General features: G+C 44.8%; 1 protein-coding gene across 5 annotated transcripts in view; it reads left to right on the top strand.

The window, feature by feature from the left end:
- The window catches only part of JARID2 (jumonji and AT-rich interaction domain containing 2), a 532325-nt gene that overhangs the window by 194461 nt on the left and 309962 nt on the right, over nucleotides 1-27902 (top strand). For all 5 annotated transcript variants that reach the window (XM_033934611.1, XM_033934614.1, XM_033934613.1 and 2 more), the window contains exon 3: nucleotides 25482-25614. In XM_033934611.1, the coding sequence (XP_033790502.1) occupies nucleotides 25482-25614 (133 nt within the window). The remainder of the gene's footprint in view (nucleotides 1-25481; nucleotides 25615-27902) is intronic.

The raw sequence follows: 27902 nt of genomic DNA, 5'->3' as shown, positions 1-27902 counted from the left end.
GGCTCTATCATGTGCGTGCCGGCTTCCCTTCTTACCCCCTCCCCGGACATAACTTCCGGTTTCAGAGGGAAGCGAAGGGAAGCCGTACAAGCACATGTTAGCCCCCGGAGCATAAGTTCTCCAAGCCTTTTTTTGTTTGTTTTTTTTAAATGTTGAGCAGCGGAGGCAGCAGCAGAATTCAGGAGCGGGCCAGTCAGGAGGGGAAAAAAGAGAAGGGAAGAAGGGAACCCGTTCTGCGATCGACTGGGGTCGCCTGAGCGAGCGACCTGTCGATCGCGATCGACGCGTTGGGCACCCCTGCTCTATATCATAGGCCATGGAGGGAACACAGAGAGAATACCAAGCTGATGGCCATGGCTGTAGGATCGCATCCATCCCTTCTGAATCATGTTCTCTTCTGTAGTTGAAGAACCTGGAAACCATGGCATTGTGCTGAGTAGCCATAACGTCCAGAATAAGGAAACCCCATTTCACTGGAACAAGTGCTGTTCCATCCAGCAAAATAACCGATGAGACTGTCATAGAGCCACATTCCTCATGCCTCTCTGCCTATGTATGCCACTGCTGCGACTTTTGAGATCGGGTGGACTGGCTGACCTACTAGAATGTTATAATGAAAGGCAAACAGAGCCTTGTGCACCGCCCTGAGCTCTAGATGGTTTATCAGCCAGAGGGCTTTTGTCTTGCTCCAGAGACTTTGAATATTGTGGTGAAGGGAATGTGCTCCCCAGCCTGTGACTACCACTATTCAGAACGGAAAGGTCCAAGCATCCCCTATATGAAATTTTCCAACTGAAGCCACCACATCTTGTCCCTTGCTTGAGCAGTTCAAGGGAGCTGTAACCCCTAATTTTTATTTACCGGAGCCTAATGGGAGAGAAGAGACTGTTGAATGGTTTGCATATGTGCCCTGGCCCATGGGACTACATTGAGAGAACCCAGGACCTGCACAAAATCCCATTTTTGAGGACTGGAACAAGAGCTGGATTTGACACTGAATCTTATGCCACTGAAGATCTTGAAGAAACATCTGGGCTCTTGCAGTATCAAACTGGACTCCCAAGTATTTCAGAGCCTTTGAAGGAATTACATGACTCTTGGGGAGATTGAGCATCCATCCTAGAGATTATATTAGCTGGATCACCCTGGAATTGATCTGCTGGCTGTCAGAGGAGGTCTTGATCAGCTAGTTGTCCACATATGGATGAACCCTAATCCCCCTCTTTCTGCAGGAATGTCACCGCCATCACAGCCATCACCACCATGACTTTGGAGAAGGTCCAAGGAGCCATGGAGATCCCAAAGGGCATTGCTTGAAACTGAAAATGCTGCATCAAGACTGCAAACTAGTGCTTATGAGAGGAGCCAGATAGAAATATGGAATTAAATTTCCTTGAGGTCCAGGGAGATGAGGAATTCTCTGGCTAAACTGCCACAGTGACTGACCTCAGGGTCTCCATGCAGAAATGCTTTACTCTTAGGGACCTGTTTATCTTGTTGAAGCTGTGAACTGGGTGAAAGGAACTTCCATTTATGGGAGCCACGAAATAGACAGAATAACGACCATGACCCTGTTTGAGGCTGGGCACTGGGATCACTGCTTCCAGCTTCAGCAAAAAAGAAAGAGTGGATAGCACTGCCTTCCATTTTTTTGCAGGGCTTCACAGAGGGATTCCAAGAAAAAAATCTGCGATTGGAAAAAGCTCTAACTAGTAATGTTCTATGATAATATCCAGAATCTATTGGTCTTATGCAATCTTAGCTCACTCTTTGTGAAAACAGGACAGATGTCCCATCTATCCAATCTGATGAAGAGTGAACCAACACCTTATCATTGTGAGGGATGAGAGGATGGTAAGGGTCTGGTGGTTTGGAGGTGTAGAGTTTGTCAGTGAAATGATTGCTTAGAATGGTATCTAGACTTCTAAAAGGTGAAGAATGGCCAGGACGGTAATACTTAAGATTCCTTAAGGCACAGAAGGTGTTTGAAATGAACCCTTTGGCCTGTCCTCTGGCAAGCACTGAGTATTTGAGTCACCAAGATCCTTAACCAGTTTCTCCAAATCCTACCTAATGAGTTGCTTTCCCTTAAAGAATAGCTTGACAAAACATTGCATGGAGGCAACATCCACATTCCAGTGGCATAGCCACAAGTGCCTAGCCATGACCTCTGGGGCCATCTGTTTGGCAGACACTGACTAGATGGGACTAGCTTATTTAGTGGACTCCTTGTACAATCTCCATACCAGAGAAACTGAATATCACCTGAGAATCGGAAGCAGCTAAGGAATCTTCCTCCTGCTGAACTCAGCTGAGGCAAGCAGTCACCACATAAGAACTATAGACCGCAACCTGAAGAGAGATTGCAGACATCTCAAAGGTGAGCTTCAAGGAGGACTTCAACTTCCAATCCTGGAGATCCTTAAGCGTTATACCTCCTTCCACTGGCAGGATAGTCTTTTTAGTCATCACCATCACCAAGGAATCTGCCTTAGGAAAGGTCATCTTGTCCAGCTCATCCTGAGAGAGGGGACAGAGACATAACATAGCCTGGACCACCCTTAAACCTGTGTCTGGAGTGGACCATTAGGCTGTAATTAGTTCCTGCAAGGAAGGACCTAGGTGACCTCGCAGTGCTAGTCATTTTTAGAACATAAGAACGTAAGAATAGCCTTACTGGGTCAGACCAAAGGTCCATCAAGCCCAGTAGCCCGTTCTCACGATGGACAATCCAGGTCCCTAGTACCTGGCCAAAACCCAAAGAGTAACAACATTCCATGCTACCGATCCAGGGCAAGTAGTAGCTTTCCCCATGTCTTGCTCAATAACAGACTATGGACTTTTCCTCCAGAAAATTTTCCAAACCCTTCTTAAAACCAGCTACGCTATCTGTTGTTACCACAGTCGCTGTCAATGCGTTCCAGAGCTTAACTATTCTTTAAGTGAAAAAATATTTCCTCCTATTGGTTTTAAAAGTATTTCCCTGTAACTTCGAGTGTCCCCTAGTCTTTGTAATTTTTGATGGAGTGAAAAATCGATCCAGTTGTACCCGTTCTATTCCACTCAGGATTTTGTAGACTTCAATCATATCTCCCTTCAGCTGTCTCTTTTCCAAGCTGAAGAGCCCTAACCTTTTTAGTCTTTCCTCATACGAGAGGAGTTCCATCCCCTTTATCATCTTGGTTGATCTTCTTTGAACCTTTTCTAGAACCGCTATATCTTTCTTGAGATAAGGAGACCAGAATTGAGCACAATACTCTAGATGAGGTTGCACAATGGAGCAACCTTACCTGGATTAAAAGTGAAGGGAGACTGGTAAGCAGGAGTAGAGCTTGACCCTCCAGAGCTTTAGTAATGAAAGTAGGTAATTCATCCTTATAGAATACCTGCACTGTTGTAGGCTCATCAGTCTCATCCTGCGCCAACTCTCCTTCTTCCAGAGCATTAGGCAAGAACTCCTCCTTCTGAATAGATAGAGGATGGAGAAAGACCCTCCTGATGCCTGTTCTTGGAGGAAGCATCCTGGAACCTATGCTGGGAAGTCTGGATATTAGAATTACAGAGAGCATGGTTTAAATCAGTGATCTCAAACTCAAACCCTTTGCAGGGCCACATTTTGGATTTGTAGGTACTTGGAGGGCTGCAGTAAAGAAAAAATAGTTAATGTCTTATTAAAGAAATGGACAATTTTGTATGAGGTAAAAACTCTTTATAGTTTATAAATCTTTCCTTTAACTGTTAAAAGGAAAGATTTATAAACTATAAAGAGTTTTTACCTCATATAAAATTGTCATTTCTTTAATAAGACATTAACTATTTTTTTCTGCAGCCCTCCAAGTACCCTATTTTTTCTGCGGCCCTCACAGTTAAAAGTTTAACATCTTTCCTTTCTCAAAACTGACACATTTCAATCACTATATTGAAAATAAAATAATTTTCCCTCCCTTTGTTGTCTGGTGACTTTATTTTTCTGTGCTTTTAACTGTTTCCAGAGCCTTCTTGTCCACTGACTGGCTTTCTCTCCATCTTCACTTTCTGCCTTGCATCCATCTTTGGTATTAACTTAACATTCAATTTTTCCATTTTTCTGCTTTCTTCTCAAAATCTATTTTTCCATTTCTTACCTTCCCTCCCTATTTCCATGGTCTGACATCTCTCTCCTCCCCCCTTCCAGTAACATTTCTCTTTCCCTTCCTCCTTTCTGTCCCCTGCAGTCCATCTCCCTTCCCTTCTTCCTTTCTGGCCCCTCTCCCAGTCCAACATTTCTCCCTCCTTTCCACCAGTCTATCATTTTTCTCTCTCTTCCTCCCCTCCTGCATGCTTCTTCTCTGGTCCTCCTTCCCTCTCATAATCAACATCTCTCTCTCCCTCCATGAGTCCAACTTTTCATTCTCTGCCATCTCCCTCTTCCCCAGTGTAACATTTCTCCTTCCCTCCTTTATGCCCTTCCCATCCATCTCACCCTCTCTATGTCCAACACTTTCTGCCTCCTGCACGCTTTTCTCTCGGTCCTTGCCTCTTCCCTTGAGTGTTATCCCTCTTTCCCACCCCCCATCCCAACGTGCTCTCTCCCCATGCACCATCTCACACTCCCCTCTAGTGTGTAGCACCTTTCCTGTCCCTCCCTTTCTACCAGGTCCAGCAGCACCTCTTCTCCCTTCCTTTTACCTACCCCCTGTCCAGCAGTACCCCTTCTCCCTTCCTTGCTCCCCCTGTCCAGCAGTATCTCTCCTTTCTGTAGCCTAGCAGCAGCTCAATGTGTGCTTTTGACTTAGTCACACAGCTGCTGCTAGCTTTAGCTATGGTTTCATCAGGCAGTCTCAGGGTGATTGGCTGATTGGCGGCAGAAGGCAGGGAAACTACGAGGTGACACCAGGAAATTCTTTTTCACTGAAAGAGTGGTTGATCGCTGGAATAGTCTTCCACTACAGGTGATTGAGGCCAGCGGCGTGCCTGATTTTAAGGCCAAATGGGATCGGCACATGGGATCTATTCACAGGGCAAAGGTAGGGGAGGGACATTAAGGTGGGCAGACTAGATGGGCCCTGGGCCCTTATCTGCCGTCTATTTCTATGTTTCTATAGTCAGCTGACGCCGGCGATCAGCGTCAGAAGGCAGGTAGTCAGCTGACACCTACGATTGGCGGCAGAAGGCAGGAAGTCAGATGACGCCGGCACAGGTGATCGGCAGCAGAAGGTGAGATCGCGTACAGACTGCGGGCCCCAAAAAGCACCTGGAGGGCTACATGCGGCCCGTGGGCTGCGAGTTTGAGACCACTGACTTAAATAAATAAGCTTGGTGGAGGAGCAGCACAAATTTAGGAGAAAAGGGCAGCTAAGCACCTGAATGAAACTCTACATCAGTTCTGGAAGGAGCAGCTCCTTCAGATTGAAAATGAGTAAGCAGAAGGCACTCGCACCAATGAGATGCACTGGGAGGGACCTAAATACCATATAAAGAGAAAAACTCCCTCAGTGTTCTCCCCAGAAATTTTTTTCAGCCAGGTGGCATGAAAAAGTCGCCGGGTGGGGTGGGACGGGGAAATTGGTGGTTAAAATAGGGTCATTAAATCCAGTGGCATACCTAGTATATATGACAGCCAGTGCTAATAATTTTTAACAACCCTCTCCTCTATATAAAAAAGTTATTTTTTAGTAATAATCCATGAGTCACACAACAAGGGTACACCTAGGACAAGGCAGCATCTTAAACACTGCAGTGAGCACTAGAACACCAACACACACACTGTAAAACTAAACAAACCAGATCCTGCACAATCAATTGATCCTGTACAGTCGATGCTAACAGAAAACCATGTCCTTTTCATACACACAGAACACAGATACACCCTTGCCCAATATGGAATAATCACAAACTAAAAATAAAAATATGTAGACAAAAATTAAACTGAACCACCAAGAAACCAGAATCTGCCACCACAGAAACAGTGACACTTGTCCCCTAATACTGTGCAAAATATAAAGACAGTAAATGTAAATTTGAAAAAACTGATACATAACAATCACCACTTTACAAATTAACAAATAAAAATAAAACATAAATTGAAGATAAGAATATACCATTTTATTGGGCTAATCAATTTTTCAATTAATTTTCAGAGGCCACAGCCTCCTTCTTCAGGTCAATATAGTATACTGCTGTTACATTATACCAGGGGTGTCCAATGTCGGTCCTCGAGGGCCGCAGTCCAGTCGGGTTTTCAGGATTTCCCCAATGAATATGCATGAGATCTATTTGCATGCACTGCTTTCAATGCATATTCATTGGGGAAATCCTGAAAACCCGACTGGATTGCGGCCCTCGAGGACCGACATTGGACACCCCTGCATTATACTGTCCTGACTTGAGAAAGGGGGTTTTGGTCTCTAAAAGTTAGTAAAAAATGTATTAAAATAAGTCCAGTAAAAAGATTACCTTATTTTCTGTTTCTAAAAGTTTTATCAATACAACTACAATATTATTTTATTCTAAAGCAACAAAAAATCTTTTTTCTATCTTTTGTCATTTCTGTTTTAATCATCTTTTCACTCTCTTCTTTCTAGCCAGCATCTGTCCTCTCTCTGTCTTCCATGCAGCATCAGCCCTTTCCATTCACTGTCTGCCCTCTCCCTGTTCCATATGGTATCTTCCCTCTTTCTATGCTCCTTCTATAAACTGTCTATCCTGTGCCCCGTCTCTCCTTTGTACATGATTGATTTCAGCTCTGCCAGCTCTCCATTTTTCTCTCTCTGTCACCTCTCTCTTCTCCTTTCTTTCCTTCCCACCCCACGGGCTGGCATCTCTCTCCTTTTCTTCCATCTCTCCCTTCCCCTCCATGCCCTGGCATCTCCTTTCATTCCTTCCTTTCCCACCCTCCCCCATCTTCCTTCTCCCTTTCTTTCTCCCTCCAGTTGCGTGCAGCAATTCTCTCCACCCTCTGCTCCCTTTCCTCCTTCTGTCACCCCATCCCTGGTCATGAACTTCTTCGGGCAGCAGCAGCAGCAGCAGCATTCACAATTTGCTGCTGTTGCCGGCTTCGGGCCTTCTCTGTTGGATTCTACCTTCATGGCAAATTGTAAACACTGCCCAAAGAAGTTAATGACGCTAGGCCTTGGAGCAACCAGAGCAGCCCACTTCTCCCCCCCCCCCCACCCCGCTGACCCTCCTATCTCTCCCTTCCATGCGAACCCCACCGTGAGATGACCGACAAACCTCCCTCCAGGAGCATTGGCAGCTGCAGCAATCTAAATAGTTATAGCTATAATACCAAGAAAATTGCTTCATTAATAAAAAATAATAACAAATTTTAAGAAAAATGGAGCTTTGTAATCTGTGACTTTGAGGGACCCCAGGAAGGGCTTTCAAATTTTTTTCTGATCAACTACAATCAAATTCATGGGGAAAACTTCAATTCAGTTTTTCCAACTTTAGATTTTTCTGAACAGCCTTTGAAAGCAGACATGGAAGATTGGCTCAGCCTTCTGGACAGGACAATGTGATGGTGACACTTCTCACTCACCGTTTGTCCTTTTGTGGGAGGAAGGCCCAGCTGTGAAAAGGAGGAGCAAGAAAAAGGGAGTGGGGGGCTCTGAAAATGACAATGAAGAAAAAGCAAATTCTGTAGTGACAGTAAAGGAGAGGTAAAAGACTGCTCAGTTTGGCTCTTCTGAGCTGCCAAAAAAAACCCCCCAGCTGAAATAACTACCAAGAAAACAGCAGTATTAACAAGGGGGCTTGCAAGAATTTCCATTAAGATGGCAATTCGTTAGTGCACTTTTTAAATGAATTATTTATAGCAGTACAGCCACTCTGCTCACACTTTTATTTTGAAATTCAGCTGGTTATAAATAATAAAAACCCCATATATACCCCCAACAACCCCACGGTGCCTGATACCTTCTCACTCTGGCCACTTTCTACCCCCACTCTCGCGCTTCTCGTGCACCTGCGTTGTAGAAGTGATTGAGCACGCCGGTCTTACCAAAGTCCAGTTTGTTGAAGTGCAGCGGCTCCAGGGCGGCTGTCACGCTCTCGCATGCCTCCCGCAGGCACTGCAGCGCCACCGCTGGGCTCGCCTTATTGATTACATTAGGCCACCATCATCCTCCTGCTGCTACTGCCTGCGCCAGTAAAGTGCTGGCTGTGGTAACCACAGCCGATTGCCCCTCACTGCACCACTTCATAAAAACTAAGGAGCGATGTAGAGAAGTGCTGCCGGGTCCTGCCTTCATGGAAACAGAAAGTAGGCAGGACCCAGCAGCAAGAACAACAAATTGTAAGTTTTCCGCCTTACCCGTAGCGAACTCATGCTCCAGGGCTCTGACGTGTGTGCAGGTTTCCCTTCTCTTCCCCCCTCCCCGCCCCGGACATAACTTTCGGTTTCGAAGAGAAGGGAAGCCGGCATGCACATGTTGAGAGCCCTGAAGCAAGTGTTCGCTACGGGCTAAGGCGGGAGACAGGTTATTGAAGCATTTGCTCTTCTTGCTGCCGGGTCCTGCCTACTTTCTGTTTCCGCGAAGGCAGGACCCGGCAGCATTTCCCCCAATAGAGCCCCGGAGCATAAGCTCGCTACGGGCTGAAATCTCCAAGCCTGAAGGTCTGTCCCCCCTTGAAGGTCTGTCCTCCCTCTGAAGGCCTGCACCCCACCCCTAAAGGCCTGTGCCACCATCCCTGAAGGCCTGTTTCTCCCTTGAAGGTTTGTCCCCCCCCCTTAAAGTCTGCATCCCACCCCTGAAGGCCTACCTGTCCCCCCTAAAGGCCTGTCCCCCCCTTTGAAGGCTTGCCTCCCCCCTTGAAGGCTTGTCCCCCCTGAAATCCTATCCCCCCTTGAAGGCCTATCCCACCCCTGAAGGCCTGCCTGTCCCCCTGAAGGCCTGCCTCCCCCCTTGAAGGCTTGTCCCCCCCCTTGAAGGCTTGTCCCCCCCCTTGAAGGCTTGTCCCCCCCCTTGAAGGCTTGTCCCCCCCCTTGAAGGCCTGTCCCCCCCTTTGAAGGCCTATCCCATCCCTGAAGGCTTGCCTGTCCCCCCTGACGGCCTGCTTGTCCCCCCTCTTGAACACCTGTCCCCCCCTTTGAAGGCCTGCCTCCCCCTCTTGAAGGCTTGTGTCCCCCCTTGAAGGCCTATCCCACCCCTGAAGGCCTTGCCTGTCCCCCCCCTTGAAGACCTGTCCCTCCCCTTTGAAGGCTTGCCTCCCCCCTTGAAGGCTTGTCCCCCCCTGAAGACCTACCTGTCCCTCCTTGAAGACCTGTCCCCCCCTTTGAAGGCCTGCCTCCCCCCACTTGAAGGCCTATCCCACCCCTGATGGCCTGCCTGTCCCACCCCGAATGACTGCTCACTCGCCCCCTCCCTCCCCCCCCCCCGGAAGACCTGCGTGTTCCCCCTGTCCTCCCACTGGGGTCCGGCTTCCCCCCTGGTCTCCCCGCACTGTTTACCTTCCAGGAACAGCCTGCAAACAAGATTGCGGTGCTAGTGATCTTAGTACCGCTTCGGAGCTGTTTCCTCCGTCGCGGACCCGCCCCTGATGTCAGAGGAGGGGCGGAACAGTGACGGAGGAAACAGCTCCTAAACGGTACTAAGATCGCTAGCACCGCGATCTTGTTTGCAGGCTGTTCTTGGAAGGTAAACAATGCGGGGAGACCAGGGAGGGAAGCGAAAGGCCAGGGGGGTGGAAACCGGATGCTGGGGGGGAAGCCGGCAGCAGCACTTCCCGACTGACTCACCCCCCTCACCCTCTAAAGCAGGTGCGGCAGCTGCCGCTCCTGTTTTAGGGGGCGAGGGGGGAGGGTCAGGCGAATCGGGAAGCCAATTTTTTTTTTGTTTGTTTTTTGTTTTGAACCGATTTGAATCGATTCACCCGAAGTGAATCGGTGAACTGATTTGAATCGTGAATCGCGCAGCACTACTGCCGTCATCTGAAACTAAATATGTCAAAGACTGAGCTGCTCCTCTTTCCTCCTAAACACTGCTACTCCTTCGTCTTTCTCCATATAGGTTAATAATATTGTCATTGGTCCAGTCTCTTCTGCCCGCAACCTTGAAGTGGTCTTCGATTCTGACCTCTCGTTTTCTACGCATATCCAACAAGCTGTTAAGACCTGTTGCTTCTATCTCTTCAATATCGTGAAAAATCGCCCCTTCCTCTCTGAGCACCCTACCCAGACCCTTGTCTAAGCTCTCGTAACCTCATGCTTAGATTACTGCAATCTACTCCTGACTGGTGTCCCGCAGTGTCGCCTCTCCCCCTTGGAATCTGTGCAAAACTCTGTTGCACGACTCATCTTCTACCAATCAGGGAGACGCGGGAAGATTGCGAATGCTTGCAACGTGACTTAAACACGCTCGAGAAATGGGCTGCGACATGGCAAATGAGGTTTAACTTGGATAAGTGTAAGGTGATGCATGTTGGTAACAAAAATCTTATACACGAAAACAGGATGTCCGGTGCGGTACTTGGAGAGACCCCCCCAGGAAAGAGACTTGGGAGTACTGGTTGACAAGTCATTGAAGCCGTCCGCACAATGTGTGGCGGCGGCAAAAAGAGCAAACAAAATGCTGGGAATGATTAAGAAGGGGATCACGAACAGATCGGAGAGGGTTATCATGCTGCTGTACCGGGCCATGGTACGCCCTCATCTGGAGTACTGTGTCCAGCACTGGTCACCTTATACTCGAAAGGGTCCAGAGAAGAGCGACTAAAATGGTTAAGGAGCTGGAGGAGTTGCCGTACAGTGAGAGGTTAGAGAAACTGGGCCTCTTCTCCCTTGAAAAGAGGAGGCTGAAAGGGGACATGATCGAAATGTTCAAGATAATGAAGGGAATAGACTTAGTAGATAAAGACAGGTTGTTCACCCTCTCCAAGGTGGAGAGAATGAGAGGGCACTCTCTAAAGTTAAAAGGGGATAGTTTCCGTACAAACATAAGGAAGTTCTTCACCCAGAGAGTGGTAGAAAACTGGAACGCTCTTCCGGAGGCTGTTATAGGGGAAAACACCCTCCAGGGATTCAAGACAAAGTTAAATAAGTTTCTGCTGAACCAGAACGTATGCAGGTAAGGCTAGATTCAGGCACTGGTCTTTGACCTACGGGCCCCCGCGGGAGCGGACTGCTGGGCATGATGGACCACTGGTCTGACCCAGCAGTGGAAATTCTTATGTTCTTAACCTTACTACACTCATGTCACCCCTCTCCTTAAGTCACTTCACTGGCTTGCTGTCTGCCATCGCATACAATCTTATTGCTGACCAACAAGTGTGTTCATTCTGCTGCCTCCTCATACACCTCCCAGAGAACTTTGTTCCTCAGTTAAGTCACTCTTAGAGTTATCCTTCCAATTTCAGACTTCATTTTTTTCATCTAGCTGTCCCCCTATGCCTGGAATAGATTACCTGAATTTGTCCATCAAGCCTCCTCCCTTGATTAAAAGTAGACTGAAAACCCACCTTTTTGATATAGCTTTCAATCCTTAACCCTATTCCTCTGCCCTCTAACCCAGGCTGCTGATTAACCATTCCCGTTAACTGTATCCATGACATCCTGTTTGTCTGTCTTGCCTGTTTGATTGTAAGCTCTTTTAAGCAGGGACTGTTTTCTTATTCTTTGTGACTCTGTGCAGCACTGTGAGTGTCTGATAGGGCTATATAAATAACTAATAGTAGTAGTAGAATGATCAGCCAGTGGGGTGTGTTGTATTTGGACCTGAAGGCGATGAAAGTGATTTTCAAAGTGCCCAGGTGTTTCTGTTGTCAAAAGGAACTGGGCTCTATGAGGCTCGATGTTCTCCTTCAAGAGTGGCTGGACTTGGTTGTCTTCCCTCCATGACCAAATGGTAGGTTGGCTATTAAAAAGAGTAGCACTGCACCAAGGTTTGGTCATTCTAGTAGCTCCAAACTGACCATGAAGGCCTTGTTATGTGTGGCTAGTGTGCGTGAACCCTCTCTATCTGCAATAGGATCAGGGGTTATTACGGCAGGGTCCGGTGCTTTGGTGAACCACAGAAAGGCAGTATATCAAATCCATGAAATTTGAAGTCATATTTGAAGAATTGAGGTAAAGATGCACGGGAAAGAGAGAGAGAGATGAGAGAGAGTAATGTTGGATGTGGTGGTGGAGAAGGAACAGTGGGATGGATGGAAAGGTTTGCAAGAGGGGCCTCAAGGAGGTGGAGAAGGTGGGAAAAATACCATATATACTCTAATATAAGTCAAGACATCCATTTTTCCACCCAAAAGGAGGAAAAATGGTTGACTCAAATATAAGACGGGGGCTTAATATTCAAGTGTCATACCCTGCCAGGATCTGCACCCAGTGTCCCTTCCCTCATGCCCTCCCCTGCCAGGCTCTGCCCCCACATTCCTGCCCTGTACCCTGTCCCCCACCTCTGGTTGTCTAAGGGTAGGCTGGGACAGAAAGGGATAACTTTTGTCTCCTGTCCCGGCCTACTAACAAATTTTTACCCCCTCCCCTGTGTACCTTTTTTTTGTCTTTTTGAATCCCTGGTGGTCCAGCGGTGTATCAGGCAGGAGTGAGCTTTCTGCGTTCCTGCCCCGCGCGGATCCTTTCCCACCACTGGACCATCAGGGATTCAAAAAGGCGCAAAAAGGTACGGGGGGGGGGGGGGAGAAGGGGTAAAAAAAATTGTTAGTTGGACGGGAGATGGGGAGGGATCCCTCCTGTCCCGGTCTACCAGGTCTTACGGCAGGCCGGCAGTGGCTTGCAACAAGTCCGGGAGGGGATCAAGTGGTCACTAGGTGATGACCCGAATATAGAATGAGACCCCCCCATTTTTGTGTCATCTTTTTGGCCCAAAAATCTCATCCTATATTCGAGTATATATGGTACTAGGATGCGAATTACATACAAATTCAACTTAAGAACGGTTTAAAAAGCAGAACCCATTCTTAACCCGGCGACTGCCTGAACAGTGATAGCCAGATTATGTGCTACCCAAAGGGAACTATAATCACAATCAGACCTCCTTCCCAAGGCACTAAAAAGTTCAATAATTGCTTGGGTTCAAGTAATAAAGCACCAGCATTAAATTTTACATAACATATAACAGGAAATTTTAACAAGCAAGATGGCCCCATCTCCAAGACCCTTGGGCAGAATCCCAAAGCAGGCCTACAGCATCTTGGGGGTCATCAAAGAAAAATCAGGAAAAAATACAAACATTAGAACCCAGAAATTGTTCATATGTATATCTGAAATAATTACAGTCCAGTTCCAGGACAGATTTCTAATTGAGCAGATCTAAACAGCCTGTACTTCTACCTGGGCTTGGATATCACCAAACTTCTCCAGAAATACCTTCACAGTTTATTATTGTAATAGGTCCAATCCAACATCTTGATAGCTTCCCATAGAATGTCAGTCGACTACTGCTGGTTTCTAAAACCCAGCGAGGGTGGTGCCTTGCTGAACCAACTGAGCAGTTCCAGAAGTTGTTGCAGTGTCAGACCTTGATTCCTGATCTCCTCTCTCCCAGCCAACTTGTGGACAATGAGGCATTCCATGCTCTAGGTCCCCGCTCGATGAAGCTGACTACTTCTGCTCCTTCGCAGACAGTGTGGAAGCTAACAAACTGCTTCCTAATCTTGGTGAATTCATCCTGCATGTGGGATCTCTGAGAGATATAAAGAGATAATGGCTACTGCAGATGGGGAGACTAGATGGGCCATTTGGCCTTTATCTGCTGTCATGTTCCTATGTTTTTATGCACAAAGGACTGACTCATTAAATGTTGAGCCCTCTGAAGGCACTATACTGGATCCAAAGGTCATGATGCCAGCAACCTCAAGATAGTCTGAATCAGCTCAAGAACAGAATCTTTCACCCCTGGATAGATACATATAGGTTCTTTCTTCTTCCCCACTGTAACCAGCACAAATGGTGGAATATAAATGATAGTTAACATTTTCTCTGTGTACAGTGTGCTTTGTTTTTTTAAAAAATTTTATTGGTGGTAGATCATTTTGACTTGATCATTTTAAAAGTAGCTCGCAAACCCAAAAAGTGTGGGCACCTCCTGCTGTACAGCATAGCTCCCTAAGTCACTGAAACACACAAGTCATTCCATCACTACAAGCTGGTGTCCCTTTGGAGGGGCTTTTAGTACTTCCTACTATTCCAGGAGCCTGCCCGTGGTTCTGAGTTTTTGTCAGGATATATTTGAAATGATACGGAGTGGCTGTATATCACTTGTTAGTATCCTTATCCTGCAAGGGGCACCTTCTCGTCTAGATAGTCCGGAAGTTTGGGATTTTCCATGATTTTGCTTCATCAGTTTGTATGATATTTTCATCATGTTAAGGTTGTGATATTGGTTTTTCTTTTTCTACATTGTTTTTATACTGCTTATCTACATAAATACTTTGGAACTGGGCTGGTTGTTTGAGGATATGATATGGCTCGGTTCTTTGTTTTCTATCTCTACCTGCTGGTTGATGGACATTACTTCCCACTATTCTAGGACCTGTGGGAATAGTTCTAATGCAGTAGTCTCATACTCAAACCCTTTGCAGGGCCACATTTTAGATTTGTAGGTACTTGGAGGGCTCAGAAAAAAATAGTTAATGTCTTATTAAAGAAATAACAATTTTGCATGAGGTAAAACTCTTTATAGTTTAGTTTAAAAATAAAATCTTTATTCTATTATAAACATACTTGAACAGTATGTGTATGTATGTATGTATGTATATGTGTGTGTGTATATATATATATATATATATATATATATATATATATATATATATATATATATATATATAAATAAAGAGACTATACATACAAATTAATCGTATTACTCAAAAATAATTACATCTCAATATAATTTCACAGTCTCTCAAAAAGTCCACATTATGGGAGAAGCAATTCTCATTCTATCATGGGAACTGATATTTATCAAGGAAACAAAAACAATTAGTGGAGTGTAACACCTTCTACTTTACTTAAGGACCTACGTCACTATGGGGGCACTGGAAGGAATGATTCCTTTCCCCTCTAGAAAAAACCGTAACTGAGAGGGGTCAAAATAAATATATAAATGCTGATCCAAAAGGACCAGACATTTACAGGGATATCTAAGTTGAAATTTAGCCCCCAAAGAGAGTTTATTTTAAAGTTTAAAGCCGCTGCGGCGGCTCCTCGCACTATCGCTGCCTGCGTCAGAAGCCTTCTCGGACGCAGGTGTGGCTCATGAGAGGAGCCACCGCTATAAAGCATTAATGATTTGCCATCAGTTCTTGTATGGAACCATACCCGAACTGTTTAAAAGTAAGATGTCAAACTATTTACCATCTAGGTCTCTACATTCTGAGAATTTAGCGTTATTAAAAACAAATGCTAATCCAAAATATGCTGAGACTAGTAAAATGGCCTTCTGCTGTGCGGGGGTCAAATTATGGAACTCACTTGTCAGTCAGTTATGAGGGGTAATTTCAGAAAACCTATTAAAAACGTAGTTATTTGTTAATGCATTTTTTTTTTAGGAACTGATTTTTGCAACTTTTCTTTTAAAAGACACTTTATGTGATTTTCTATGCTAATGTTTGTTTTTATTTGTTTTATTGAATTATATATGTAACGATATGTAAACCGTTTAGGTTTAAATGGTATATAAATTTTAAAAATAAATAAATACATTTTTAATCCGATTTTGAGGCTTCCTGATTCTATAGAGGTTCCCAGAGATCCTGGGACAACTCTGTCTGGGAAAAGAATACAGTCTTTGGCTCAGCGAACTGTAGCGTGGGAGTTGGGAGTAACCTTTTAGAGCAGTGTTCTTCAATCTTTTTATACCTATGGACCGGCGGAAATAAAATAATTATTTCATGGACCGGAAAACTACTAAAACTGAAATTTAAAAAAAAACATCGCTGTCCTGTCCCCGCGAGCTTGGTCCCGCAAACCATCTGATCCCATCCGCACAAGCCTCAAATAGTTATGATTTTATATTGAACATATTTTATTAAAGTACAAAAAGAAACAATATTCTGTACAATTGTTATTTTATAAATACAAATAATACAGGGCAAGGACCAACAAAAACCCCGTCTCCCCTTCACATATATCCCCTCTACTATCAAGAAAACTGAATAAGCCAAATTATTACAGAATGCTACACAAATATCATGCTAATAGAATACCGCAGTCACACATGACAGGAATAGTGTTAATGGAGTGCAACTAGGGCAACTGCCCCCTGGTCAGAGAGAGAGCCCTAAGCCATCTGGAAGTTAAAGAAGCACTGCCTGGGCTTTGCACTCCCCAGTTATGTCTAACATTAGCTCTAGCAGGATACATATTTCAAATCTGATATATTCTAATCAAAAGATAGAAATAAAATTATTTTGTTCTATCTTTTGTCGTTTCTGATTTCTGCTTTCATCATCTTTTCACTCTCTTCCATCCAGCGTCTGCCCTCTGTCTCTTCAATCCAGCATCTGCCCCTTCCATCCAGCGTCTGCCCTCTCCCCCCTTCCACATGGTATCTGCCTTCTTTCTATGCCCCTCTCCCCTTTCCATCCAGCCGGTGCACCCTCTCCTTTTTACATGATTCATTATGCTCTCTTCATTTTTATCTCTCCTATACCAGATCTAGCATCTTTGTCCCTCTCTCTTTATTTCTCATCAGACCCCCTTCCCAGCATCAATCTCTCTCTACTTTCTCATTCCTGTGTCTCTCCCCTTTCCTTCATCTGATCTCTCCATTCCATCCTGACTCCTTCCCCTCCTCTAATCTCCCTGCCAGCTGTTTCCTTCCTATTTTCCTCTTTCCCTGTCCAGTGGTACCCCTTCTCCCTTTCCTCCTTCCCTTCTCCAACAGTAACTCTCTTCCCTTCCCTTTCTCTTTTCCCCTGTCCAGCAGTACCCCCTTCCCCTCCCTTGTCCAGGAGTACCCCTTCTCCCTTCCCTCTCCAGCAAATGTTTCCTCTCTTTAGGCTAGCAGCAGCTCTGTGTGCTTTTAACTTCGGTACACAGCTGTCCCTAAGCCAGGGGTGTCAAACTCAATCACACAAGGGGCTGAAATCTAAAACATAGGCTGTCGTGGGCCAAATTTTTAATTAAGATACTTTGGTGTCCTTTTATTAAGATATGCTAACCGATTTAGCATACGCTAAATGCGCGCCATAATAAAAGCACCCCTTAGTCTTAGTAGAAGTATTGGGTTACAACCTCTCCAACCCTACACCAGCTCTGTAATGGGCCAAAATTAAAAACTTGGACAAAACTTGGGCGGCGATTGAAGAACACTGCTTTAGAGCACCTGCCTGGCCAGCCTGCAATAACTTCAAGGAGCTAAAGGAAACTACTGGACTCTTGCCCCCCTTCCTGGCAGAAGGATTATCAGTGCTTCTTTCCTGCATCTTGCTCTTCTGGGTTCCATATGAAGTCTAAATTGCACAGGGCTCTGTAGTCTTATGCACGGGTAACCAATGAGGAGCAAGAAGGTATGGAAGCCACTTTCTGCTGCAGGCCTTCATGAACTGACAAAACTGAGATTGCAAGTTTCAGCCAACACAGCTGAGGGGAAAAAAATAGTGAGCACCCTCTGCCAGTTGATGAGATTGTTGTCATTTGCACAAAGGTGGTCCTATTTTTCTGTGCTATAGTTATTGCATGAGACTTCAAAAACATTTCAAGTACAGCTGCTCCCATATCAGTGGTACCTACTGAGGTTTGCTGTTGTGGTCAAAGCAGCACAGTGAATCTGGATGGTGAGGTTTAAACTAGCAGAGTGACTGAAAAACCTCAACTCTGTGTGTTTGACAGTGAAACTGGTGCCTTTCCTTTTGTTAAGTGCTTCTGCAGCCCTGTGGGCCCTGAGTTTCAGAAGGCTCTGGGAGCTCACTCACTCATTCCTATCCCCAGCATATTCTTCTGGAGCAGGATATAATTAAGTGTAGGAACAGTCAAAGATGCTAGTAGATCTCTTTTATCTGTACTCCCTTTCTCACTAAGTAAATCGGAGACAGACAGAGAAACTTATCAGGGATTCCTTATCATCAGCAGAAGATGAATCCAGAGATGAGTAGGTTGTGACCATCCACCAGCAAGTAGAGAAAGAGAATACCAAAATTGAGCTCTGTCACATATAAGATGGTAAGCTCAGTGGTCAGCCAATATTCTCTATCTCCAGCAGGCGGATGGATGTTCCTGCTTAAGCTCCTGGTTTCATCTTAGCTCCTGTTTTAGCTTTCTGACTTAGTTGAGCTTGGAGGTGTAGGGCTTTTGGGGGGTCCATTGCAGAGTTTTTTTGGTTTTCCAAGGGTATACTTGGTGACACCAGGTTCCGACCCATTCCCCCTGCATGGCTACAACTGCTGTGCCTCTACTTCTCTCCCACCTCACCAACCCCCCCCCTCCCCCCCAGGAAAAACCCCATGGCAAGCAGTTTTTTGGCAGTATGCAGCAATAGTTTTCAGAAGAGTAGTCAGAACATATACTACTTGGTTGTGGGTCTGTAACACAGGTTTCTTTAAGGTTTCTAGAGTCAGCTGTTTGGCTGGGGTAAGTGCTGCGTAGTCAGTCTCTTTTTGGTCTCTAAATGCGTGGGCCATTACATGGGATATTTTTACATGTAGTGCAATCAATGGGAGCCGCAGGGATCAGGCTCCGGTTGTTCAGGCTAGAATGCAAGTTGCCGGCCAACTGCTGTGCGCTTCTGCTCTCTTGGGGGGGTGGTCTCTGTATTTATTTTCCCTTACTTTTCCACTCGATTTATAAACTTATGTAAACCTTTTCCTACCCTTTCTCATTTTTAAGTTCTTGTAAACTGTGCCGAGCTCTACTTCTGTGGAGATGATGCGGTATATAAACTTAAGGTTTAGTTTAGTTTAGTTTTAATTTAGTCTGGATGTATGGCTGGTACGCAGCAGACTGACCCTGCAGCACTGTTACTTTGGTGGATTTCAGGCCCTGTGTCGGTACTCCAGGTAGATAGACAGTGCATTCAGGCTGGTCCAATAGGTGCCGGTTGACCCAGGCCATAGTTTGCTCCTTTTTTTTTTTTTTTTCTTTCTGGCATGCTGTAATTTTCAGGAGCACTGGTGTCCAGCTATGGGGTTTCCCACATGGCTGCCTCTTGGCTCGCTTTTATCTTAGTGGGGGTGCCCATGTTTGCTCAGTGCCTCATTGCCCGGGATATTGATACAAGGCAAAAATAAATAAATAAATTTGTATGGTGTTAGATTACACTGTGTTTGGAGGTCAGAGTGTGAATCTTTCTGTTGGTTTAAATTTTAGCTTATTGGGCCCTACTTTCTTGCAGGGGATTGCTTTTCTTTCTTTAGGGCTCCTGATGGGGATCTTACTATGGAACATTTGTGTTATCTGATCGACTCTCATAGTCTGGGCAGATAATTTTGAGGATCTATGTATATTTAAAAGTGTGTGGGTGTTTACATTAAGATCTCAGCCTTGGCAGTTCTTCGTTATATCTTTTCGCTGCTATCCAGTGGCTTGGACTTCATGGAGAATGGTCTTCTGTGGTGTTTCGGACTGTGGAGGATGTTTCATTTATGTTGATCTCCTCTGCAGGAGGGTAAGTTTCACTTTTCACTCTGAGTCTCCATGTAAGGTGGTAGCAGTGTAGCATGGTAGTTTCAGCAGAGACCTTACTTGCACCACTCACTTTCCCTTGCTCTATGTCAGCAGTCAGTCACTTAGGGGCTTCTCCTCTGCGTTCCCTAATGATGACTTCTGACTTCAAATTAGTTGTTAGGCTGTCCTGATGGAGACTCTCTCTCTAGCCACTTCAGTTTCCCTTTTTGCTCCCTCTTCCCATATGCCCTTGTTGAGATGGCTTGTGGGTAAATCCTCTGATCTTCTATGGATAAGATCTGTCTTTCTACTGGGACCTTGCCAGGTAATTGTGACCTGGTTCGGCCTCTGTTGAAAGCGGCTCTCTGAGCTTGAAAGATTTTTTTATCTGTCCCAGTATGGCAATTCTGATGATGTTATGGCTGAGGCCTGTATCTTGGCCTGTGGATTTCTAGTGGGATTCTGATCTTGAGGGCCTTTCTCGCCATCCCTGGTCTTTATAGTAGCCTGGTCTCTGTTATGAGGAATGCAGCCTATAGGTAGGATTTCTAGCCAAAGCATAGCAGAGTCCCAGATAAACCAGGGTGTCATTTGTGTAAAAAAAAAAAAAAAAAGATGTCTTTGTCATCATATCTTTGCTTCTAGTTGGCCGTGGCCTCCTAGTGCAAATCCTGGATGTGCTTCAGGAACCATGCCTGCTAGTCCCTTTGTGGCCTGCATTACAGGTCAGGAGCAATGAGGGGTCTAGTAGTTCTCACAATCCTTATTGTAACGCTACTAAGCATATCGGAGGCAGCTAGAGAAATGGGGAATTTTGTATGTGCAGGAGGGGAAGAGGTAGGAGGAGAAGGAAGCTCAGGTAACAGTAATCCAAGGCTGGTTATCTCCTCCCCTCCACTAGATGTGAGAGCATTGCGGAAGTGTGCATAGTATATAATAAGGAGTGGGTAGGAAGTTAAAAGTGACTTTTCTTATAAATTCTGTCCATTGCATTTTGAATGCTCATTCTTAGATACAACTGCATGCCCCAGGCTCCAGTAATAATGACAGGCATATTTGGAAAATAGAAATCCAGTGTTTCATGTACAGTTTGCAGACACCATGAACCCCAGCACATGTTTTGCAGCCTTGTTTTTTATTTGAATGCCTTTTTAAAAAAAATATAATCTTTATTAAGGAGTCAACAGAGAACAGAACAACAACTTCAGAATATACGTTTACAAGCATTTGATGCCTTTTTGATTGTGTTCTATACTACCTGATTTATCTTTTTGTATTAGTTTATGTAAATGTATATTCTGAATGCCTTTTTAATGCCATCTTCAGATAATGTAGCTTAGTGCATTGCAATGTGAACCTACTTTTGTAGCAAAAGCTGTGGAGTGTGAGGGGCAGGTGAGCAGATTATTGCCAGGGGGTGGCACTTGAAGATTATGCTTGAAAGGAGGGATTGTAAAAAATGGGGTAGAGGAAGGGAGAGTTATTATCAAAACGCAGCCTTTTTATTGCTTATGCTCTTTTTGTGTCCTGCAAACAGAGGTGGTTTGAATAGACTGGAGTGAGCTTTGATGGCAACTCCAGTAGCTGGAACCTAAGGACAGTATTGGACAGGCATTATGGTTAATGGTCCAGAAATAATTAAGAACCCCCTCCCCAATTTAATGTAATTATTAATTTATAATGCATATAAATATTGGGCAGACTGGATGGATCATTCAGGTCTTTATCTGCTGTCATTTATTATGTTAAAGGAGAAGCTGAAGGAGAATTGAAAGACATTGTGCTAGAGAATGTCATGGAGCTTGATGTGGTAATTAATTGGTGGTAAATGCTTTGCTTTCCTGCATACTGCGGTTTAATAAAAGGGGGGCCTTAGATTTATTAACTACCTTTTTAATGAAGAGATTCACTCAAAGCGGTTTACAATACATTGAATAGTTATCAGATACTTTTAAGTATTTTCCCAATCTGTTCTGGCAGGCTCACAATCTTAACTGTAGTACCTGGGGCAATAGAGGGTTAAGTGATTTGCCCAGAGTCGCAGGGACCAGGCTGGGATCAAACTCAAGTAGTACCAATTTAATTCTCTGCCAAACAGGAATGGAAACAAGGGTCCTTTGCTACAGTAAGGCACCTCTGTATTAGTATGGCCCTATAATAAAGGATTTATTTATTTCAATTTTCTATACTGTTCTCCCAGGGGAGCTTAGAACGGTTTACATGAATTATTCAGGTGCTCAAGCATTTTTCCCTGTCTGCCCTGGCGGGCTCACAATCTATCTAATATACCTGGCGCAATGGGGGGATTATTTATGAACGTTAAAAGAAATTCATGCCATAAAAAGGTCCTCCAAGTTAAAGGGAATGTAGAAGTTTAAATTTAGGAAGAGCTGTCTGTGCTGGATTTATTTCCTTTAGACAAGACAGACACTTCAAAGGAGGTCTAATTATCTTATAAAAATGGCTATGAACCATACTGGGATTGTGCAAAGGATATCTTAACCTTCATAACAAAGAAATTAGAGAATGACACGGGGAAAAAAATCTGTCCCCATCACCGCCCCGTCCCCGGCCCACCGTCCCCTTCACCGCCCCGTCACCGCCATTTCCTTCACTGCCCCGTCACCGTCTCCACAGCATCCATATAAGCCTTAGTACTGCAATATTTAGCTAATTCCTTTCTTATAAATCAAAGTTCTGGCTGCTGAACTAGAGAAAGAGATGTTCATCTGGCAGGGCTTTGTTTATAAATTTTTATCAACACAACTAATATACTACTTTATCCTAAAGCAAAAAATAAATAAATATAATTTTTTTTTCTACTTTTGTTGTCTGGTTTCTGCTTTCCACAGCTTCTTATTCAATTCCTTCCATCCACTGTGTGTCTTCTCTCTGTGTCTTCCATTTGCTGTTACTTTGCCTCTCCCTTCACCCCCCCCCCCCCCAATTGGTCTAGCACCCATCTTCTTCCCTCCGCTCCCCTATAGTCTGGCATCTGTCTTCTTCCCTTCCAGTGTCTTCTCTCTACTCTGTCTTCCACATTTCCCTTCAGGGTCTGTTCCTCTCTACCCTCTTTCAATGTCTGTTCTATTCCTTTCTACCACCACCCTTCACTCCCTCCTTCACCATCTGTTCCTTTCTACCACCCTTCAGCTCCTCTCATGTGGCTTATCTATCTACCTCTCTCCCTCTTATTTTCGTGGCACGTTACAATGTAATTTGTGCAAGCCGCTGGAGCCTGCGAGTTCGGTCCCTGTCCCATCCCCACAAACCATCTCGCTTCTGTGTTTCTATTTTCCCCATTTCTAATATCTCCCCTATGTATCTGGCATTGTCTCTTCCCCCCCCCCCCCGTGTCCATATACCATCCCCATGGCATGTCCCCTTTATGTCTCTGTCCCTATGCCCCATGCACATAATTTTCCCTCTTTCTGTACCTTCCTGTGTCCAGATTCCCTATCTTCCTCTTCCATACTAGTGTGTCTCTTCTTTTCAACCCCATCTAGCTTCTCTCCCTCTTTCTTATCCCCCCCCTGCTTCCAGCATCTGGCTCACCTGACTGTCCTCCCCTTTCTTTCCTGCTGTGGGTTTCTTTCTTTCCCTCTTCATCCCCTTGGCCCAGAATCTTTTTCCCTTTCACTCCCTCCTTCCTAGTGTGAGCCGAGAACACGCGCGGTCCAGCAGCCCCCACCCGCCCGATCGCAGCATGTAGCCAGCTCCCTCCCTCCACCTCACCTTATATGCCGAGTTTGCCGGCTTTCTTTTTCCCGAGTCGCACGCGTTCAAAAAGACGTGCACATGCGGCTGCGCGAGTTGATCAATCTTCTCCTCTCCTGCAACTTCCTGTTTCCGGTTGCGTCAGAGGAGAAGATTGATTAACTCGTGCTGCCGCGTCTTTTTGAATGCATGCGGCTCGGGAAAAAGAAAGCCGGCAAACAGCATATAAGGTGAGGTGGAGGGAGGAAGCAGGCTAAATGCTGCGATCAGGCGGGTGTGGGCTGCTGGACCGCGCAATCCTTGATGCCTCACTGCGGAGACAAGACCATTCACCACTCCACGGGGCAGTGAATGGCCGTGTCCCCGTCCCCGCAGCGACTACTATTTTTCTTTCTCTGTTTCGACGGGTTACCCACGGCTACTCGTGGCTAGCCGCGGGTAACAACCACCGTGTCATTCTCTAAAAAAAATAAAGCATGGCAGCATGCCCTTTGGCTAAGCATGAAAATATTTCTTTACCATGAGAGGATGAGATTATTCGGAAGCCACCAATTATTAAAACAGCTCACCTAAGGCCTTTCCCCGGTGCATCCAAGGATGCACCAGGAAGGGGAAGACCCGCCATTCTGAAGAGGCCAGTATTCCAGTGGGAGGGAGTGAGCATCCCTCCTGCTGATCTTCAGGAATGTGTGGTGAGGAGCTTCCTGCTGGGGGATCAGAGGGTGGGGATAGCCCACTAGACCACCATGCTTGTGTGGTGGGGGGCTGTTGGGGGGGGCTTTTTTTTTTATAGGCACAGCTTGTGTGTGTGTGTGCTGTTAGCGCACACAACAGCTGCACCCATTAAAAAAAAAAAAAGCAGCCCCTGCTCGCCCCACTTGCTGGTTCAGGCAGGGAGAGCAGGGGCTGCCTTTTTTTTTAATTTACAGGTAGGTAGGTAGGCAGGAAGAGGAACTGTGCTAGCGATTTTTCTTCTGAGCACAGCTCTTCCTCTCCCTTTACTGGCGATTTTCCGCACTCATAGCATGTTTATAATTTGCATACTGTTGTGCTGACAATCGCCAGTAAAACAAAAATCGCTCCCACCATGGTATTTTTTTACCGTGGTATCAGAACTTAGAGAATCTGGCCCTCAGTGACAACCTCCTGAACCATATTAACATAAGTGCCAACATTTCAAAATGATTGGTGTTACTAAACATAATACAAATTTCTCCTCCCTGGACACAGTGAAGGAGCTTGCTCAGTATTAGAGGTGCTCAGCATCCATTGGCACACAGAGCTTGCTCCAATACATGTTGGGGAATAAAATGAACATGCCTCTTTGCTTAAAGCTAAAACTAAAGTTTGGAGTTGTGAGTATGAATCGGTTATTCAGAGAAATGCTGATCTAAAAACTTAAACATCCTTATGTAGTCAAAAAGGAATTATTTGCTCAGTATTGCTAAAACAACTATACTCTTACGCCTGAAGAGCTTTTTTTTTTTTTTTTTTTTTTAAAGAAGCTCTCTATCTTTGTTTCTGTCATGACACACATAATAGACTATACTTATGCTTGATCCATTGTACATGGGAATATCAAAATGGATAGGGAAGGAACCTTTAAAGGCCCCAAAGGTGGGCCTTTCATCCTATCACTTATTCACATTCATTCATACCCTCTAATTCAAACCTTCCCACAGCCTTAGGCTTAACTCCTCTAGGTTTATCCCTAAGCTCAACTCCTTCTCCATGTTCATCCTCCTTCTCCCCAGCCAAGGCTTACTCCTCCTTTCTTTCCCCTCACAGATATCCCCTGCCTATCCCATTTTTTTTTTTAAACTTCCTGAGAGCAAGGCTCAACATTTCTAATCTAGACAGGTGGAAAAGAAGATATGAGAAGTGGCCACAGAGATTCTAACAACTTGGTTTCCCGTTCTTCAGTTAGCAGGCCCGTGTAGCTTTTAGGAAAGATATGGGATTACTGCCTATGTACACTCTGATTGGGACCTGCTGCTTGAAGGTAATTGGATGATGATACGTCTTAACGGACTTTGGATCATAAGTCAGAAATTTATGTAACTCTCTTTTCCTTCTGCGTTTGTACTAAAATACATTATGAAAGATTACTATATATGTCTCTCTTGCTGTGACCATTTTGTTAAGACTGTGTTGTGAATTCAAATTGTAGCAATACACAACATTTTGAATAGTTTGACTTAACATTTTTCATCTCTTGAAATTACAGGGCTCCTTGTTCACGTTCAGTCTAAAGGATCAGGACAGTCATCTGAGAATGAGAAGGATGATACGTCACAAGGATCTTCGCAGGCCAACAGTGTGACCTCTTCAGATTCAGAAGATGGCCCAATTAGAAAAAGGTTCATATCTATGGTCATATAAAATGCTTGAGATCAGTTATGCTCTTCTACATTTTCTTTCATCCTTAATTTTGTTTATAAATAAACACCAACAGTCCTTTAACTTTATTATAGCTAAACACTTTGAGCCAAATAACTGAACAGCAGTCTCTTTGTAAAGTACCTTGGTTGTGAAGAGCTGGCCAACCTAAGGCAGGATGATCAAATGCCTGAGGCAACAAGGGTGCTATAAACAAATGCCATCTATCTTCTAATTTAATCCCAGAAACACATAATTTGCTACAGTGACTGTTAGAGGGCAATTTATTTGAATGCCAGATTTTGTGTTTTTCTACACCTAATACACATAGTATCTAATTTGCTTGTGTCTGGTGTTGGGAGTTCCCAATTTGCTTTTCTAGCTTCCAGGGAAAGAGATCACTTGATACAACAGTTCTGCCTGCCTTTTCAGGGAAGAGGGAGCTGCATACAGCATGGTTGACTAAGCCTGCTGTTGCCTTAGAGCAGTGGTCTCAAACCCACAGCCTGGGAGCCACATGCGGCCCACCAGGTAATATTTTGAGGCCCTCGGTATGTTTATCATAATCACAAAAGTACAATAAAACAGTTTCTTGATCATGTGTCTCTTTAGCTATAAATTACAATGTTGTTATTAAGACTTTGCCAAAAGGAAAGATTTATAAACTATAAAGAATTTTACCTCATGCAAAATTGTCATTTCTTTAATAAGAAATTAACTATTTTTTTCTGAGACCATCCAAGTACCTACAAATCCAAAATGTGGCCCTGCAAAGGGTTTGAGTTTAAGACCACTGCCTTAGAGTGTGGGAAAAGGAAATACTCTGAGATTTGTCTGGAAGAGATGAGTAGAATCAGGGACACAGATTAATTTGATCCTTCATCCTCTTGTTAACAGACTCTATGAGAGTTCTAGCTTGGAAGGAATAGGGATAGCTACCCCTAAGGCTATCTGTCCAGTTGTCCTTGTTTGCCCCACTCCAAGTCTTCTAGCTTATATCCATGCCATTTGAGTGTGAGGGATTTTGGATTTAGCTCATACACTTGTTAATTATAGCTCGAGGTGAAATACGAGTATATTCAGGTTCAGTACATACTTTTCTACTGTCTGAGGGCTTACACTCTTAAGGGCACCTATTATTAAAACCTAATGCACTCTAAATAGCCCATTTTATACCATTGGGCTTCTTAGCTTTTAGCATGTTCTAATTTTGTTAGTATGCGCTAAGCTATAGTAAAAGAGCCCCTAAGTTTGTACCTGAGGCAATGGAGGATTAAGTGACTTTGAAATATCACAGGAAGCTGCAATGGGATTTAAACTAGGCTTTCCTGGCTTTCAGCCCATTGCTGCAACCATTAGGCTATTTCTCCATTTCACAGTATCCACCTGTTGTGTGTGCAGTTCTTCATTTCCATGATATCACTTGGGTTCCTACTTTTTGCTTATTTGTTGGCTTTTGTCTTCACTTCCTAATTAACCTAGTTTAAAGCATCCCAGTCCCTCACTAGGGGCTAAGAACATAAGAATTGCCACTGCTGGGTCAGACCAGCAGTGCACTCACGCGGCGGCCCTCTGGTCAAAGACCAGCGCCCTAACTGAGACTAGCCCTACCTGCATATGTTCCAAATCAGTAGGAAATTGTCTAACTTTGTCTTGAATCCCTGGAGGGTGTTTTCCCCTATGACAGACTCCAGAAGAGCATTCCAGTTTGCCACCACTCTCTGGGTGAAGAAGAACTTCCTTATTCCAGGAACAAATGGACTGGAAACAAAGATTGGCATCTACTACTGACTCCTAAGGCAGTCTGAAGAAATTGATGGGGAAATGACAGATGAGATTAAACGGGCAGTCCAAAGAAATTGATGGGGAAATGACAGCCATATTAAATGCAACTGCAAGGGAGGCGATGCCGTTATCATGGGTGACTTCAACTATCTGGGGATAGACTGGACCCTAGGCACCTCCGGCTGCGCTAGGGAGACCAAGTTCCTGGATACTGTAGGAGATTGCTTCCTGGAACAACTCGTCAAGGAAAATACGAGAGGAAATGCAATTCCGGACTTAATTCTAAATAGATTGCAAGGACTGGCACAAGGTGTAGAAGTAGAAGGGACGCTGGGAAGCAGCGATCACAATATGATCCGCTTCGACCTGGATGCAGATCAGAAACATCGGTCCAAAATGAAGGCCATGGCACTGAACTTCCACAAAGGGAATTACGAAGGGATGAGACTCATGGTGGGGAAGAAGATTAAGAAAAGGATAAGCA

This window comes from Geotrypetes seraphini, chromosome 2 (genome assembly GCF_902459505.1).
Source record: "Geotrypetes seraphini chromosome 2, aGeoSer1.1, whole genome shotgun sequence".
NCBI classification, from domain to species: Eukaryota; Metazoa; Chordata; class Amphibia; order Gymnophiona; family Dermophiidae; genus Geotrypetes; species Geotrypetes seraphini.
Note: the sequence above shows the minus strand (reverse complement) of the source record. Positions and strands in the feature narration are given on the sequence as shown.